The sequence below is a fragment of the Phalacrocorax aristotelis genome, chromosome 22 (genome assembly GCF_949628215.1).
Source record: "Phalacrocorax aristotelis chromosome 22, bGulAri2.1, whole genome shotgun sequence".
NCBI classification, from domain to species: Eukaryota; Metazoa; Chordata; class Aves; order Suliformes; family Phalacrocoracidae; genus Phalacrocorax; species Phalacrocorax aristotelis.
The window spans coordinates 6,861,505-6,878,546 of record NC_134297.1 but is presented as its reverse complement, the minus strand read 5'-3'; the positions used below and the strand labels follow the sequence as shown (position 1 = coordinate 6,878,546).

The 17,042-nt window shown below is 44.1% G+C and overlaps 1 protein-coding gene across 4 annotated transcripts in view; it reads right to left on the bottom strand.

Annotated features, from left to right (window-relative positions):
- The window catches only part of ARHGAP32 (Rho GTPase activating protein 32), a 262,702-nt gene that overhangs the window by 59,736 nt on the left and 185,924 nt on the right, over window positions 1-17,042 (bottom strand). For 3 of the 4 annotated variants that reach the window (XM_075116400.1, XM_075116398.1, XM_075116399.1), the window contains one exon: window positions 11,337-11,418. In XM_075116400.1, coding sequence (XP_074972501.1) covers window positions 11,337-11,418 — 82 coding nt within the window. Of the gene's footprint in view, window positions 1-2,369; window positions 2,445-5,106; window positions 5,158-11,336; window positions 11,419-17,042 lie in introns of all 4 variants that reach the window. The other variant, XM_075116397.1, reaches the window with a different exon arrangement.

Genomic DNA, 17,042 nt, shown 5'->3' with positions numbered 1-17,042 from the left:
CACAGCCTGAGCTGTACGAATCGTCCTGGAAACGCTGCACCTCACTGGCTGGCTGTGGGGAAAGCCGGGGGGCCGCCGTGCCCCCGAATGGGGGAGCGAGCGTTGCAGCAGCAGCCCCAGAGGCCTGCCGGGCTCCTTCTCCCGAACTACTGCTGAAAAGGCAAAACAAAACACGTGGCTCGATGCTGCTTGGCTCGCTGAAGCAAAATTCGAGTTCAGCCAAATTCACTCCCCCAGGCAGGGTTGAAGAGTGACTCTCTGGTCCCCAGGGCAGGACGTGTGCTGCTGCTGTAGGACGCTCACAGATACCCCCGCGTACCTGCCCGACCAACGCCGCATCTGTAAGTCAGAGTTCCTGGCGATACCCGTCCCAGGCGCGCAGGCCCTAGGGAGCTGTTCCCTCAGACTCATACTTTCCGGCAGAATCACAGATTTTATGGTGCGACTTTCATAGGAGACCAGATGACTCCTGTATATAGCAGCATTTCCACAGATCAGCCCACAGTTCTCGTCCCTTTCTATTTCTGCCAAAATCGGGAAGGCAAAACCAGAAGGGGGAAGAATCACTTGAAACAAGGGAGGGAGAGCACAGAGGAGGGAAGACTCCAAGGAAAAGAAAAACTAGCAGGAAAACGCTGCTGCAGTTTTGATTTGTACTTCAATTCTGTACGTTTAAAGACCTAAAAAGACTAACCACTGCCACAGCATGTCTTAGAGCCATGCGCTCTCCTGGTCAGTCACAGCAATAAACTCCTTTCTCTTAAAAACAGGTAATTACTGGAGCAGTTCAGATTAAAGCAGCACTTTATCGGAATTCACTGCACGGAAAGCAAGCAATGCAACGTAATTATGGAAGACTGAGTTTGGCATTCCTAACGTGGCCAAGATGCAAACGACCAGCAAAATAATAATGCTAAATAAAGGTCTTTTTTTTTTTTTTTTTTAAAGGAAGCATACAACACTTATTACAGGAGTAAAATAAAGCCTTAAAGCCTAGTTAAAAAATAAATCCGCCTTTGGTGACTTTAGAAGGTAACAATGGAAATGCAGACGAGGATTTCAGCGGTGGCAGAGCTTTACACAAAGGCACCCACAAGAAGATTTGCAATCAGCTGAAATACAATTAGAAAAGATGCCTGCCGCTTATGAAGCGCTTAAAATCACTGACTTGCACAAATATCAGCCTCCTTAATAAACTGAACCGTAGTACCAGCGTTGCGGACAGCGAGCCCCAAGTGAGCTCTGACTGGCTGGATTTACCAGCATCACTTTGATATCAAATATCCGTTAACCTCCTCATTTTACCCAAATAATAGATTGGGATGTTCTCTGTGAAACCTACAGTTATCCTGCAAATTCATTTCAGCCTCAGTACAAAGGGACTAGATGAAACAGAGGGACATAAGAGGGCAACGTGTTGCCCAAGCACTTTGCAAGCAGTATGACATGCTGCCTGCCTTACTGTAAGGCTCTGATCTAGCCTGCTGGAGAACACAACTGACACAGTTTGCTACTCAGTCTCTCCTAAAAGTCCGCTTTCATTTTCTTGCAGAGCACTTAGGAGATGCAGGAAAACAAAAGTCCAGTTATGATTTAACAAAACAACAAAAAAAATTGAAACGTCTGTTACCAAATACCGCTCAATAACCGACGATCGAATTGTTTCAGCACATAAAACGTACCAGAGACACATCTCAGTGCCTTGGTTCCACTGGAACACTTTCATTTTACCTAATGTTAGTTTTGAAAAGCTATAGCGACGTTGTCATGACAATGACAACACAACACAGTTGTTTTCTGCTATCGCTGTGCAACTGGGTACACATTAGGGTCATTTACGTTGCCATAAAACTATAGTATTTAACCACATTTCATTTCTCTCCTATTCAAGCAAGTTATTTCCTCCAGAACATGGTCAAATAGGGTTTGGCACGCTCTTTGGACGTATCTTTCTGAGGCACAAATTGAAAGCCTGGGAAAAGAAGAACACTTTATATTTAGAAATTCAGCAGTTGGCGGGGGGGGAGAAGCTGATTTACGATACACAGACCAATAACCACGTAGCCACTGATACTGCAGGGCATTCACATGCAAGACCCAGCCTTGTTAAGCTGGACTACTAAGATTTGGTCTCACTGGCTTGAATGAAATCACTTGCAGAAAATCTGCCTGAGAAGGCAGATTCTTAGAATCATGTATTGGCTTTTCTACCCAACAGGTGTTAATACAAAAAAATTAATAATAAACTATTTCAACTACATCTAGCTTCTGGAACCAAACCTAGGGTGTTAGTAAGTGGTTATTGCTATCACGAACAGCGTTAGACTTGGTTAGGACACTGAGAGACTAATTGTAGTAATGGGCTCTACCTGAGCTCAGCTGGGACTGGTTCAGAGCCTCTGTAACATATGCAGAACCTGGCTTTACACTATCCATCTCCAAATCTGCACATAATTAAGGTCGGGTGGGAAGAGGGCAGAGGGACAGACAGAAGGCAAGAGAAAGAACAAAGTTAAAATATCTGCTGGAACAAACTGCAGGACATTAACAATTTAACTTGTAGAGACAGCAATGAGAGAAACAGCACTAGAGAAATCCAGATTTCAGTGTTGTGTGTTCTAAGGTGTTGCTTCTCTGGCATGTTCTAGACCTGAAGGATTCCTAACTTGCAATGTCTGTGTGCAGAGAGAAGCCTTAAGTGAAGTGATGCGCCAAGCTCACAGGATGAAGAGCAAAAACGATGAGGTGAGATGAAATAAGCAGAGTAAACGCCCAAATCCAAGAAGACTTGAGCTGCTGAGGGTGAAGGTGGGTGCTACCGGTACCTGAACAACCGGGCTTAAAGCTGGCTCAGGTGTGACCGCAGCGTGTGCTGTCTAGTTTGCAATTCCAGTGCAAACACACTTATTGTGTACAAATATCACCATAATCAGAGTTTTCACCGTGAAAGAGTTTAAAAAAATATATAAAATAGATCTCAATTTAGGTTGGCAAATGCTAGCCGTTTTAAATGTAGCTGCAACTTGCACAATAATGGTCTTCAGTAAGGCTGGGAGACTAAAGATTTTGAGCTCGTTTTCAGAGGCCCTCTGTCCCCGTTTCAAAAACATATTTCAGCCCTTGCCCCTCTATTCAGATCTCAGCTCGTTTTATCTGGAGAAGCTGAGGGCCAAAAAAGAACTTCAGTGTCTAAAAATTGCTTCATGAGCCCAGAAAGTAACTTGCCCCTAACACCAGCAAAGCCTGAATGGGACCTCAGAGTTTCCACACTTAAAAAATACATAAAGAATCTTCCTAAATTACTAGTAACGGAAGACATGCAACCATGGTCTTTGGTCCACGGAAATATTATAAGCAAAAACCACCGGCGCAGACCACAGAGGAGTGCTCAGGCATGTGAGGGATGGGGCGCATGATCTCTAGTGGTGCTCTGTGCGCGGCGAGAGCCAAGTTTCTAGTCTCTGTTGCAATTACATGACTCACAAAGGGACAGGGCTGTCAAAAGACATTAATTTCACGTGAAAAACAAGCAGAACCACTAATAAGCCTTATACCTTTGAGCTTTGAGTATGATAGCTGCTCTGGTGTTGGACTCTTCCTTCTCACAAACAGCCTAAAAAGGAGAGTGACCGCGAATGCTAACCTTCCAGGTTGCATTAAGTAACCAGAAGTCTGGCCACTCTTTGTATTAATGTTAAAAAAGGGTGAAAAGCCCAACCCTGCCTCTATTCTCTGAAGTTAACTGCTACTGATGCTTAGCAGGAACGGCATCTTTGAAGGGCTCACGGATTGGAGGAACTTGGCTATAAAAGAGGAAAAAACAAAGACAACTCTCCTCTCCATACCTGTACGTCCGAAAGAAACTCCTTGGGTTTTACAAGCATTCCCTGCTCTGACTCATCCCACACTTTTTGGCAGTTTTGTTATTTATCGGTGGATGTAGCCAATCAAAGCAATAAATTTTGCTTTAAAAACGCTGCCCCAGTTTAAATATTCCCTGGCTCTTGTTGGTTTGGATACGCTCAGGGGAAGGCGCCTCACCGCACACACTCTCCATGACCATATCTGAAATACAAGCCCTGCTCTCCCCTTCCTCTCGCAAGTCTCTGCCTCTCTGGAGAGAATTTGACAACGTTGGCACGTGCTCAGGAAGGTGATCGGAAAGCTGAGTCTTCGCACCAGAAACAAGAAGTTTGCTGTCAAATAACATTTCGCCTCCTGGAGGAAGGATCGTGGATAGGAACCACGTGCCTGTTTCCCACGTTACCAGTGCACAGTCTCTATGCCAACAGGCTGGAAGTGTGTATGTGCATGGGGAAAGCTTATATATATGTGTATATACACATATTATAGATTTTGCTACGTGTATCTATCTACAGTTCTTGCATATCCCATTTTAAGACTGATTTATGAACTCCAAACAACATCCCACGGGGGAGTCGATGCGGGTAAATGAGACCTTTACTGCAAAAAAATGTTAAACCTATAAAAGCAGCCTCCAATTTTATCGACGCTAGGTTATTGCTCTGAGGTTTAGATTAGCACTAGCAGGATCTAAAAAAGACCACGGCAATGTGAAGCAGGACTCTCTGGATAAGTAAGCCGCTCCCACATAACGTGACAGTTCCCCTTTGGGCGTTGTGAGATGTTAAGCACAAACAGCATCTTCTGGTCTTTAAATAAAAAAAAAAAAAAAACTTTGCTTGTGAAGATTCTCAAGTTCTAACAAACTTTCAGAGCCATGTTTCGTTCCTCCCCGTCATGCATTTTTAACTTGCCTTTCCTTCAAACTGACATTTGTATTTGGTTGCCTGGCACTTAATTTCTTTCGGTTATGGTTTTATTGATTCAAAATGATTCTATTACCTCCAACAGAAAAGAGGTAGAATCGGCTTCTTTGTTTTCCTGCTGGATTGTTTTATGTCAAAGAGTTTTTAAAAAGGCCTGTTAGACTAAAGGTTTGGTTTGGTTTCCCTGGATATCCTTCAAAGCATCAGTGCTACTGGCTTGCACGTACAGAAGAAGGGGAAAAAAACAAACAGAGAGAGGCACAGAGACATGGAAAGAAAGAGTGAAAGAAGCAAAAAGGAATAAATGAAGACGTACAAGGGGGGAAGTAGCTCCAGGATGCTGGACGGGCTCCGTGGGCAGGGGAGACTGGGAAGGTACAATTAAAAAAAGAAGAAAAAAAAACAAAACAAAAAAAACTTGGTTAAAACATGCACCCATTGCAAATGGGTTAATCTCATACAAAGCTCAGCTAGGCTATACACAGTGCAAAATACGACCGCAGACCCAATCCTTCAAGTTGTTTGGTGCTTTATTCCCTAAACGCTTTGGAAGTTCACGAGGATCCGAGAACTCCCCACCCAGAGTGTCCCAGCTCAGCAAAAAACCCCAACCCAAACACTTTGCATGTTTGAACTTTTAGCACAAGGCCCGTCCCTGCTGAGCAGGACTCCGAAGCACAGGGCTTGTTTGCATTACTTGTAGTGCCTGCTAAGCATGTGTTTATGGTTAAGCCCATGTTTAAGTGCTTTGCTGAGTCAGAAACAGGGCTGGAAGATGTAACATCTCTTTACATATGGACAATGCCAACCACTTACAAAAGAAAACAACTCCCAGAGTTGTAAATTTACTTTTTGTGTAATTCGGTTCCTCACACATTTAGCTTTCCTCCATTTCTAACGGTGCTAAAGCAGACAACTGCTTTATCTTGCCTTTCATTCTACGCAAAAAGAAAAATAAAATTGTCTCAGAGCTATGTGTTCCTATTGACAAAAAGTGTTTTTCCCGAAAATCATTAATTGCAGAGAGGGCAGAGACTCAGCTCTTGCTGCCTCAGCCCCAAGCTTTTGCTTTTTTTTTGTTTTGGATGGAAGAGAGAAAACAGCAAGTCCAGGAAATAACTTCCCCACAGGTCAGACCAGCTCTAATCCGGGGTCTAAGCAAGTTGGCATTGTCCTGCTGAAGCCCCCATTTGAACACCCAGCCCACCAGGCTGAATGACGGTGGCTTTCAGAGCCTTGGAGAAATATCTGCAGCACGTTCCAAAGACGCGTGCAATTCTCCTACAGAAGTAGTTTTTACACCGACATAGTTTCATCCTGAAATCCTTGTCCACTCACAGCTCTGTCTCAGCTCCACAGGAGCCTAGAGAACGTGATTTCTTGAAGGATTGGTCCTTAGGTCTGTCAATATGGCAAGCACATTTTCTGTCTTCTGCATCAAGAACGATATACCTGGCGGCCCTGAGCACGCTGGTATGTTTATTCCCTGTCTGCATCCACACTGGAAATGGATACCTGTCTCGGCTCAATAAAATTTTCATTTAATTTAGTTTTAATGAGACAGTTGCACGTTGAACGCCAAACAACTGGTTTGCTTATGTAAGATTAACAACACTGGTACTAATGACATATATTTTATCTCTCCATATTTTCCTTACAAAAGCACTAATTCAGACATTATGCGCTCCTCAGTGTCAAATGGCTCTTCAACCCAGGCATCTGCAAGCTGTAAATTCTATTTGCACCTTATTCTTCTTGACTGTATTTTTATTAAGAAAAACCCTGACAAAGCCACGATTCTTTTGTCCAGCGATTAGCAGCCAGCCTGTTTCAAACCAGCCATGACCTCTTAAGAGCGGTACGATTGCAATAGCTCTAACACAATGAATCTAACTCAGTTTGCATTTCTGCAGTTCAAATTAATTCCTTCAGGGCTGTACGAGAGCCTTCAGGAGGTCAGAACAGAGTTTGTTGCCTGATCCAGACCTAAATTTCGATCCTCCTGAAGTTCAGTGGATTACCTGTGTCTGGCGTGTCGGCCCAGATTAATCTGTTACTTATGTTTAAAGAAAATTATTCATTTACAACAGCTTCTAATACTAACAAGTACCCTTTAATGTGTCCTTAGTTGCATATCATAAAAGCACATTTACCTGTTAAATCCGAATTAAGTGAAAGGATGAGACAGGAATTTGAAAAATCCTCCGTAAAGTCGGGCAGAGCTGCTGGGGTTACTCATTCTTTTATCCTAACAAGACTGAGGAACTGGTGAGGGTGACCCCCAAAGTTTTAAAAATGCTCATCGTTTTGGAAAAAAAGAAAGGGAAACATTACCTTCTTACCCCCCATTTCTTCACTTAAGCTCTAACTTAAATCTAACTTAACATGCAAACTGCATCTTTATTCTTGGTTTCCCCACCGAAACCAGACGCTCCCCAGCAGCAACTACGTTTAGAAACCTTCAGACAAATCACCACGCCAAGGCGCGCCGCAGCGAAGACGTGGTACACAGCAAGACGCTACTTGATAGCGACAGACATGAAACACACCGCATGCATGAGGCGAGGCGTGATATGTGATTTTAAATGATGTTAAACTACAAAAATCCAGAATTATGAGGAAGAACGGAGTGAAAGAGAGAGCTGAGACATGCTGCCGGTGGCTGTTAGCTATGCCAAAATGATGAGTGGGGACAAGATGAACACACACACACGCACACGTTCCCAGAAGTGAATGAGAAGAGTAAACACAGCCACAGCCTACAGGCAATTCCCAAATGGTCACTTAGAAGGAAAAAAAACAAAAGAGCTATTGAGTTTTTTTTCCTTCTAAGCAGCACAATGAATATTTGAAAGACTCACTTCTCACCGAATATCTGAAATTCAAATGCAACCTTTCGTCCTGTATTGCTTTAAAAATAAATACGAGCTGATTCCATCTGTTGTAGTACCGAATTTCAGCTAAATTGTCTGTAAGTGGGATTAGCTATGCAATATTAGATACCAATTCAATATAATAACCTAGGCTAAGAATTTATCCTTAGACTATTGTACCCGAGTAAGAATACGGGAAGAATTTAGAAAACAGGCAACTGCTCAAGGCAACTGGGATTTGGTGAGCCCACGCTACCTTCCTGCATCTTTACAGTGTTTTTTACATAAATAGAATAGTTTGCTTCCCACCTGAAGAAAAAAATGCATTTTCTTACAGCACTTAACATGAAAAAAACGGGCAGGGGCTTAGCACAGTCCTGAAGGGGCGATACCACTCGGCAGGTAACTTCTGAGGCCCCCAGAGCACCCCTTCTCCTTGTATGACCTCCTCGTGTGCTCAAAGTTTGAAAAAGGAAAACGCTAAAATATTTGCTTAAGCGCTAATGAAACGGACTTTAATTGCGTGCGCATGTGTACATCCATCTCCGCAAGCATGCCTACCCCAGCAGCATTTTGGGATACGATAGCTTTGACAATCCAAACCTCATTGTCAAATACATTTCAGAGGTGACTCAAGGCAAAACCAATATTCTTTCTTATCACTTTGAATTTTCAGAATTGAATAAAATGGACCGTTTTCCTATATGGTCCCTTTTTCTTCCATTTACCTCAGGCGCTGGCTGCATTATCACTGGTGTTAGCACGTGCTTCCACAGTCACAGAAAATACTGTTTCTGAAAGCAGGGCTTGCACTTGAACCCGACCCTCCTCTCCCGCTCCCCGTGTTTCAGTTTCAGTTGAGCTTCAGTCATTATTTGTACTGCACTATAGACCACTGCAGTATTTTACGGGTCTGTTAAAATGCTGTCCCCATCACTTCTGCAAATCGAACCCTCTAATTATAAATAATAATAAAAACGCAGGGCAGGAAGTTCTCTGCTTTCCATCTGCTTTTCATTAGATTGCTCAACCCAGCCAAATCTACGGACAATTAAAGTTCTGTGTTTGTAAATTCCTTCATGGCAAAGAGCTTTATGCTGCAGATACAAAATGTCCTAGATGCTCTACACATCATATTCTGATTAAAGAAAATAAATTTTGCACATTGACAAGTATGTCTGACCAAGTCCAGGTCTAAAGCTTCACATTAATTCTAGATGAAATACCCTGCTAATGTCGAGTAAGGACAAAAAGCTCCAGGTGGTTCCTTTTAGAACCTTGGGAAACGCCAATCTGATGTTTCAAATATAGGTAAAGGGAGAAAATAGACCGACGTGGATATTTACGTGTATGAGAAATACCCTATATGTCGAAGCCATAGATTAGAATACACTAAATGCAGGGAATACGGGTGAGGAAAGGGCAAGCTCTGCTGCATTATCCCAGCAATGCAATTCCTAGCGAGGCTCTGGAGGAACCTCTTGGAAAGGTCCGGTTTCCCATTTCGCAGCAGCGCCACCGAAACCACGCCGGGTGCTCCGGCAGCTCCTTTCTGCCCCTGCGCCACCCTCCCGGACTGCGCTGACGAGGCACTGGGCTCGCGCAGCTGTGTGGTAACCCAGGCCAGGAAACAAACTCCGGCCTCCCCCTTCATCTGCTCACCCCGTCCGTATTTCACACATCACTCTTGCCTCCAGGCAGATAGGTTCCTCGAGTTCTCCAACATCCCATCCAGCGTGCCCGAACTACGGGCAGCTCCTCCCCGACTCCTTCCAGCTCCCACCGAGTCACAACTTCTGCAGCAACCGAGGAAGAGCCTCCCAGGCTTCTGCCTCCAAGTACTGTTACTTCCCAAGGTGCAAAAAAGAAAATCAGAAAGCGTAACTCTAAAGAAACAGATTCATAAATTCTGTGCGCACAGGAAGGGCAGGGAAGGATTACAGAAACAGCTGCAACATTTGTTCTAGCAATCCTTGTGTCTGAAAGCTCGCTGGCGTTCTCTGGAGTAGCCTTTTGCCTTGAACTGAACGCACAGAGCAACTCTCGGGGAAGGTCAACAGGGACGGCCTCAGGACTTGGCAATATCTTTCAACTTATTACTTTTAATAGGACTTGGGCTTCTGGTATCAACTTTATAACAAACATTTCCCAGGACTGAAAGAGGAAATCCACCCCCTGCCTAGCGTGTTGTTAAAGCCAAATAGAATCTATTAATCTACGCTGCTTCATTATCTCTCATTAAAGCGTAGCGAGAAACTACTCACTAGCAGCTCATGACATTTAACTGCCTGAGTCATATTTAATAACAAATGCTTACTTATGATTGTATCTATCAGCCTGGCCTGTATTTAGATTTAAAGTTGCCCCCGTCTACATGCTTTAGCCGATAAGAGTACAGAGAAGTGACTGACGCGGTATTTAGGGATCAACCTCAAACAACAAAGGCACACACTGGCTCTATGGAATGGCCACCTGCTGCCGCGCTTTGAATTGCTGGTGATCTCTGACACTGATTCTAGCAAATACATTTGCACGTTCCCAGGAGTAACAAAGGCTGGAGATACCAACGGCTGAGAAAACTATTTCCCTAAGCTGTCAGCTCTTTGAAGCATGCAGATTAATGCAGGGCACTGATAGCTCAGGGTATTGTTCGTGACTTTTCACCACTGAACCAAAAGTTCTGAGCTGTAATGCAAGATCTGATAAAAATGCATTTCCCTTAGTAAGAGTCGAACTTTTGAATCGCAGCTATTTGTTTTAAACTATCAAGTCAGCAATCTTGTACGATAAGGAACATCATTAAAATAGAGAAAACAGACAAAAAGAACACCAGTTAACCAGCTTTCCAACTCAACTCGCTGGCTGCATAATGTTCTAAGGAAGCAATTTCAAACTGCTTCTCTTGATACAAAAGATAAACAGATATGTCTTTATATATATGGATAGATTTTTCTTTTTTAAATGGGAAGAACAAAACAAAAGGCTCCCCACCAGTAAACTCTGCAGCGCTCTCAGTTATGCCAGCACAGCACATCTAACTGCAATCACTTCCAGTGGATATTAGGATGACAGCGGAATCAGATCCAAGCTCTCATTTTCTATTTATTTTTCCTTTCATCAGCAAAACTTGGTATTAATTTGCCTGTATTTCGTACAATACAAAAGGGTCCAGAAGGCAGTAGGAAGTAGATGGAGTCATATACCCAGAGCAGAAGCAATTACGATTCAGAGTTCTGCTATATCTGACTTTCCAGCACCTAATTAATCTAGTCCATCTAAGCCAGCAGAAACATTTTTGGGTCACCTGCATGTTCTGTATGAAAAAAACCTAACGTACAACACTCTCCGGGCACCAAGACCTGGGGTATCGCATGGAATCGCTAGGTACAGATTGCTGAAGGAATCTCAAATTCTTACAGGCTCGAAGTGTTTCTTATCACGCAGGAGATACCAGCTTACGAAACACCGCAGACGAAAGACGTTCAAGAGTGGCAACTATTCACAGAGAGGGAACGTGCGGATGATCAACACGGAGAAAGGATCACATAGCATGTATACAGGATGATCAACACACAGAGTATAACGTGGTACGTATAAAGGAGGTATTAAACATGGAACACCAAAAAGATAATTCCATTTTATTTCACTGCATCATAAAACTTAATATACATACCTGGTTTTGGCACAGAGTTGGTCACGGACTGAGGAACTTTGTCGTTAATTAGTTCAACGCACTCACTGGGAAAAAATCCAACCTGTGGTAGAAACAGAAAGAGAGGCAGAATATTGAAGGTAGCGGGTTTAAGATCTGAGCCGCTAAACCAGCAACTGCTACGCGTATTCCTCGAACTCTGCTTGCCTGATGTTCCATAACATTATCCAACATAAAACTAGCACCGTAACAGTAATAATTTCTCAAAATGACGCAGCCAAAAATTCTGCAAACCCAATAATTAGTTCTTTAAAATACAGTTATAAGTCAGCTTTCTAAGCTTGGTCCACAGGACCAGGAGATTCAGCTTGCAACAGAGAGGGGAGAGGACGAGTGTGCTACACACCCTTAAATCTCAAGTGGAACTCGAGAGAGAAAGACAGAAAGACTTTAGCTGGGTCTCCTGCACCTGGCTGCGTGTACGTAATGTGAAATTTAATGAAGAGAGCGAGAGGTTTCAGCTCTTAGCACCTCAATTATCTGTACTCAAATCTCACCGACACCTGACCTTTTCCCACTGTCAAAATACTATAGTCACAAGCACTTTAACATTTTATTGCTTTAGAAAACGGAAATCAAATATGGGTCAATATATTTGCATGTCTGTATAGTCCCATTATGGAAAAATGCATATTCTGGGATGATAAGTTAGAAAACACTTTGAATGCACAAAGCTCTTTACTGTGTCCTAACCTTACTGCGTGTGCTTGATCTGATGAGCGTGGGTAATAAGTGATACTCCTGAGGCACTCGAATTAAGCGTGTTTAAAAATCTTGCTAAAAAATTCAATGCGGTTTTAGTTAAATTGAATTCAATGCAATCTTAGAACTGAGAACAGGTTTAATAAAATATACATAGAGCAAGATGAGTTCTACATTTCTAAGAACCCAGTAATGTGACTAAAAACAAACATGAGTATTTTTAGAAGAAACAGCATGATGTAGCAAAAAATCCCACTAAGAAGAGCCAGAACTCCTGGTGCATACTCTCGTCTCTGCTTCTGAACACGGAGAAGCCAGTGGAACCGCGGTGCCTCAGTTTCCCTATCAGCAAAGGACAAGGGCGAATAGCACCACGTATCTGTTACTGAGAGCTGATTTGGGAGAACAGCTGACACACGCACTGCACAAGCTGTTTAACCCTTACAATTTATCCGCATATCTGCTAATCAAGCTGACACAGAAAGAATATTCCAGAAACAAACCCCAGAGGCAACACTCTCCTTAGCAAATATTTGAAGACGCTTCAAAAGCGATGACCCAGCCTGGGCTAGCGCAGAGCAGCGCTACGCAAAAAATTTTGACGACCACTGAAAGCAGCTTCTTCTCTGCTGCCAGCATCCCCGGCAGCGAAGGCACCTCCAAGCGCCCAGTTCACAGTGAGGTCCTGGGACCGATTACTGTCAAATGCTAATTTGCAGCGTTCCTGCGCTGACCTTTACCACAGCGTTTTTCCCTGCATCGCCTCTAACTCAGAAATGCTGGAGAGATCGTCTAAACCAGCATAAGGGTCAAAGACTAGAGGATGGGGAGGATCTTGAAGTTTTGTTGAAATAGGATGTGCCTGCAGAAATTCACACGCCGCTCAGGGGTCTCCGTATCTGGGAAGAAGTAAGATTATTTCCCTTTCAGTATTTAAGGATTCAGGCTAAGATCCAACCAGACAGGAGTCCTACGCTTCCCAGCATCCCAACCTTCTCTCCACAGTCTCCTCCCTACTCTTGTCCCAGGTGAAAGTCAAGCCAGACCAGAGCCTTTGGCAACTTTTATCCTTAGGCCTTATTTCCAGACCGTTGTCTCTCTGATATCCTACCCCCTCACCCAACACAGCTTCTGTATTGTGACATGTAATTCAAGCACCACCACCCTTCTGAGACAGACCCTCTAAGCCAGAAGCAGGATTTCCTGTCCCGTGGCAGGCATGTGATTTGGACAGCTGAAAGCATCAAGTCACTTCATGCAGCCACAGTTTGGTCAAGCGCTGCAACAATGCATGGCAAAGAGCCAGCGGATGGGCCCCAAGCTCATCTAAACAGAAGAACGGGGCCAGGACTGCTGCCAGTCATGTTAGCACATCTATGAAATTCATTGGAGCCGCAAGGCAGGCAAGCACTGCCGGGCTGGCAAACAGTACCTTCTCTGTTTATTCGTCTTACACAGTTCTCTTTTGTCTCCAAGAAAAAAAAAAAAAGATCTCCTTCCTACTCCAAGTTGATTTTCACCCATAAATCTCCAAGCAATTTAGCAGCAGTGTCACGCATGGTGCGTCCAGGTAAACACTGCGGACTTTGAAGCAATTCCAAATTCCCCAAGGGAAGCGACAGTTAATAATAATACCAGACAACTTCTCCTTCCCACACCCCCAAAATCCAGCGAGGCAACATTTTGTCCAAGCAAGAGGACAAACTGTAATCCGTCATACTTAATGTTGAAGGCTCGGAATATGCTTTTTGTTAAGGCTATGACAGCATGGGAACAGAACTCGTAACAGCAGCACCATGGATCAGTAGACCTTGCCTCTCTGATCTATGGTTCCCTGTAACTGAGACTGGCCTGTGCATTACCCTTCTGCTCAAGGGATCACCGAACTGAAGAACCCATCCAAAAACCAAGATAATGGACAGTTTTGCCCAACCGTTCGCTCCACTGGCTGTGCCAATTTTGCAGGGAGGCGATATCCTGGAGCTATATAACGCAGTGGTGTTTTTCTGTGCAGTTTATAGACAGAAATATGCCGATCAGCACAAGAAAGCCAGCACGAATACTAGCATCGCAATCGGGGCCCTTCATCAGGCAGCTCACGGCTCAGCGATGCTGCTTTGCTAGGAGATGTTGAGAAACGGGCTGATTGGTACATATGCAAAAGGTACTGGTATTTAAACAAAATACATGATATGGTTTTTAACTGCCTCACTATAGCTAAGAGTCTCTCTCGGACATCTCCTCTGCAAGAGATGCAGGAGATGATTTTTAAGTTAGGAAAAACGTACGCAGCCAAGTGAAAGTCTCACCCCACCACACAAACGATCCACCTGGGAGACTCCATAGCTGAAGCGGTATCGTTTCCTTCAGTCTCAAAGCCTTGAGAACTTTTTTTAATTGCCCACAACTTCTACGCCTTAGATGCGTACGGAAACCCGAAGTACTTGGACACCAACCTTCCATTAATCATAATGCAAAATGGTGGATCTAAATCCAATCCAAAATCCCGTACTGTAATCAAAAGCTCGTTTCCCTTTGAGTGTCACCATAATGATCCTCCTGTTTCTGGATGCAATATACAATGCTAAACATGAATTTACAATGAAAGGCGACCCAAGATGGTTATGTCACTGCTTCTACACACCTCGGAACCTTTCCCCAGTAAAACCTGTTCTCAGGGTGTCATTTCTGCCACGTTCACAACCAATAATTGCAATGGACCTTTTCGGGAAAGAGAATTTTCACTTGTGCTAGCGTTGACAAGCTTTCATATTAACTTACTGGTAATGGTTCCCATGGCTTACAATTTCTGACTTATTTATTCTAGCTTTTCTTGCAAGATCCCAAAGAGATCATCTTCAGGGTCACAAGCTATAACTTGTGCCTCATTCCCACCCACCTAAAAGATGCTGCTTTTCCTCCCATGGAAAGTTTTCCATTATTTTGTATAAATAAATGACTTTAGTCCAAGAGTTAATCTCAACAGATGTAGCAAGGCACTATTAGAGCTTGAGCCAGGATTAAAGGATTTGGCAACGTCGAAAATTAATAGCAAGGGTAGTATATATTTAGATAAATACAAGGTCATCTAAAGGTTAAAAAAATCACTGCACACCTTAACCAAAGGTGGAAAACACAGGCAAACATTTGTAGGCAAACATTTCTGCAACAGCTACTACATCTTTTATCACTTTCATCCAGCGTCTGCTAAAACTGGAAGATACATGAGGCTTTAAGGGGAAAAGTCAAAGTAACAGTAATCATTTTCGGTGCATGAGGAGGGAATCCAAACAAATGAGAAAGCAGCAGCAACACAAACGGCAGATGAAACGTTGTTGGAGACATTCTGATTGTTCTTTGGTTTTGTCATAGGCTAAAGTATGGGTTAAACTTCATTCCAAAATTTTTCTCTCTTTTAGTTTTAAATCACGATAGGCTAGCAAAACCTAACAGTGAAACAGCAACTTTTTATCGCTTGTTTGGCTTTCCTGAGCAGAATTTCCACTCCGCCGTTTGCCAAGTACCTACAGGGTAGTGGCCAGGGCAGAGAGCAAGGCACCCTCGCCTGGTTTCCCGAAGTACGTCTGGCAGGGCAGCGCGGCTCCTGGGAAGAAGGTATGCTCCCATTTTAGAGGGGCACCGGTTAGAGCAGGAACAGGATTGTTAGCCCTCTTATCCTGAACTCTTGTAAAAGAGAGCCGAACATCCTGGCCACAAAACTCTTCTAATTCCTTTGGTTCACAAAAAGAATGTGTGTGGGACAGTAGATGTTAATCACCTGTTCCTAACTGGTATCCAGCTGTACTTTGGGAAGCGAGGTGAGGCTCGGAGGCTCCTCCTTTAACATTCCCACCTGCCGGAGGGGCTGAGCCAGCAGGCAGCTGAGCGCGGAACAAAACTACCAAAGGTCACTCCTACAGCGAGGTCTGGGAAACCTCGAGGAGCCCAGCAGCTCCTCTGGTGCCCGCTGCCTGGGGCCGGCGAGGGAAGTGCCAGCACGCGCGGCTACGGGCGCCCGTGCAAAGCTCGGCTACGTGCCTACGGAAAAGGGGCAGGGCGGGGGCCTGCAGCGGAGGGAGCTTGTGGCAAATCAGTTCAGACATGATTTTTCCCAATCTGTTCCTGCAGTTGGCACTGTCCTACAAATGGAAGTGGCCATCTGGCTGAGAAATGACGTCATTGGTGACATGTCCACTGGGCTCTTGCACATCGCCTGTTTTGCAGGTGCTAGCAGTCACCAGCCAGATGGCTGCCTCTCGCGCCGAGTTCCCAAACCAACGCACGTGAACCAGAAATCAAGCTTTGGCTTCTCATTTAGGAACTGGTGCTTCCAAAGCGACACTAGCCACAGAAATGTGCTCTGCCTTCCCAGGCCGTCTTTACTAATCGGTACCCTATGTTCACACCACATACATGTTACTTATTACAAAATGATGCAGAAGGAAAAAAAAAAAATGCTCTCAACCAACAGCTTTTTTTTATTCCTGACCAGTCCAAGACAGAACATGTCCCTTGTTGGGAAATCCATTCAGCTTTAAAGCCTGTGTTCAGGTTCAGCGTGGAACATGGTTTGAAAGCAAGGGCCTGCAGTTGCACAACCAGTTTAAGCTCATGTAAGCACAGGCTGATCGTGAAAAAGTCCAGTCCACCCCCCGTTACGCCCACTCCGGTACAGTGCTTTGTGCCACCTCTGGCAGCTGTGCAGCTTGCTGTTCTGCAGTGGTGGAACTAATGAACCCCTACCCAAAAGACAGAATTATTCAGAACATCAAAAGGCAGTTGTGCATCAAAAAAGGGCCTGTCCCTAGTGATTCAGCTGTCTGAAACAGAGTTTCTCATTGAAAAGACAAAGCATGAAGGGAAAGAAGAGGAGAACAAAGCGGGCTGGAAGGCTGTTAATGTGGAGGTGGCTGTAATTTAGGTAACAATCTTTCATTGTAAGCAATGACTCACTAAGGGCATTTG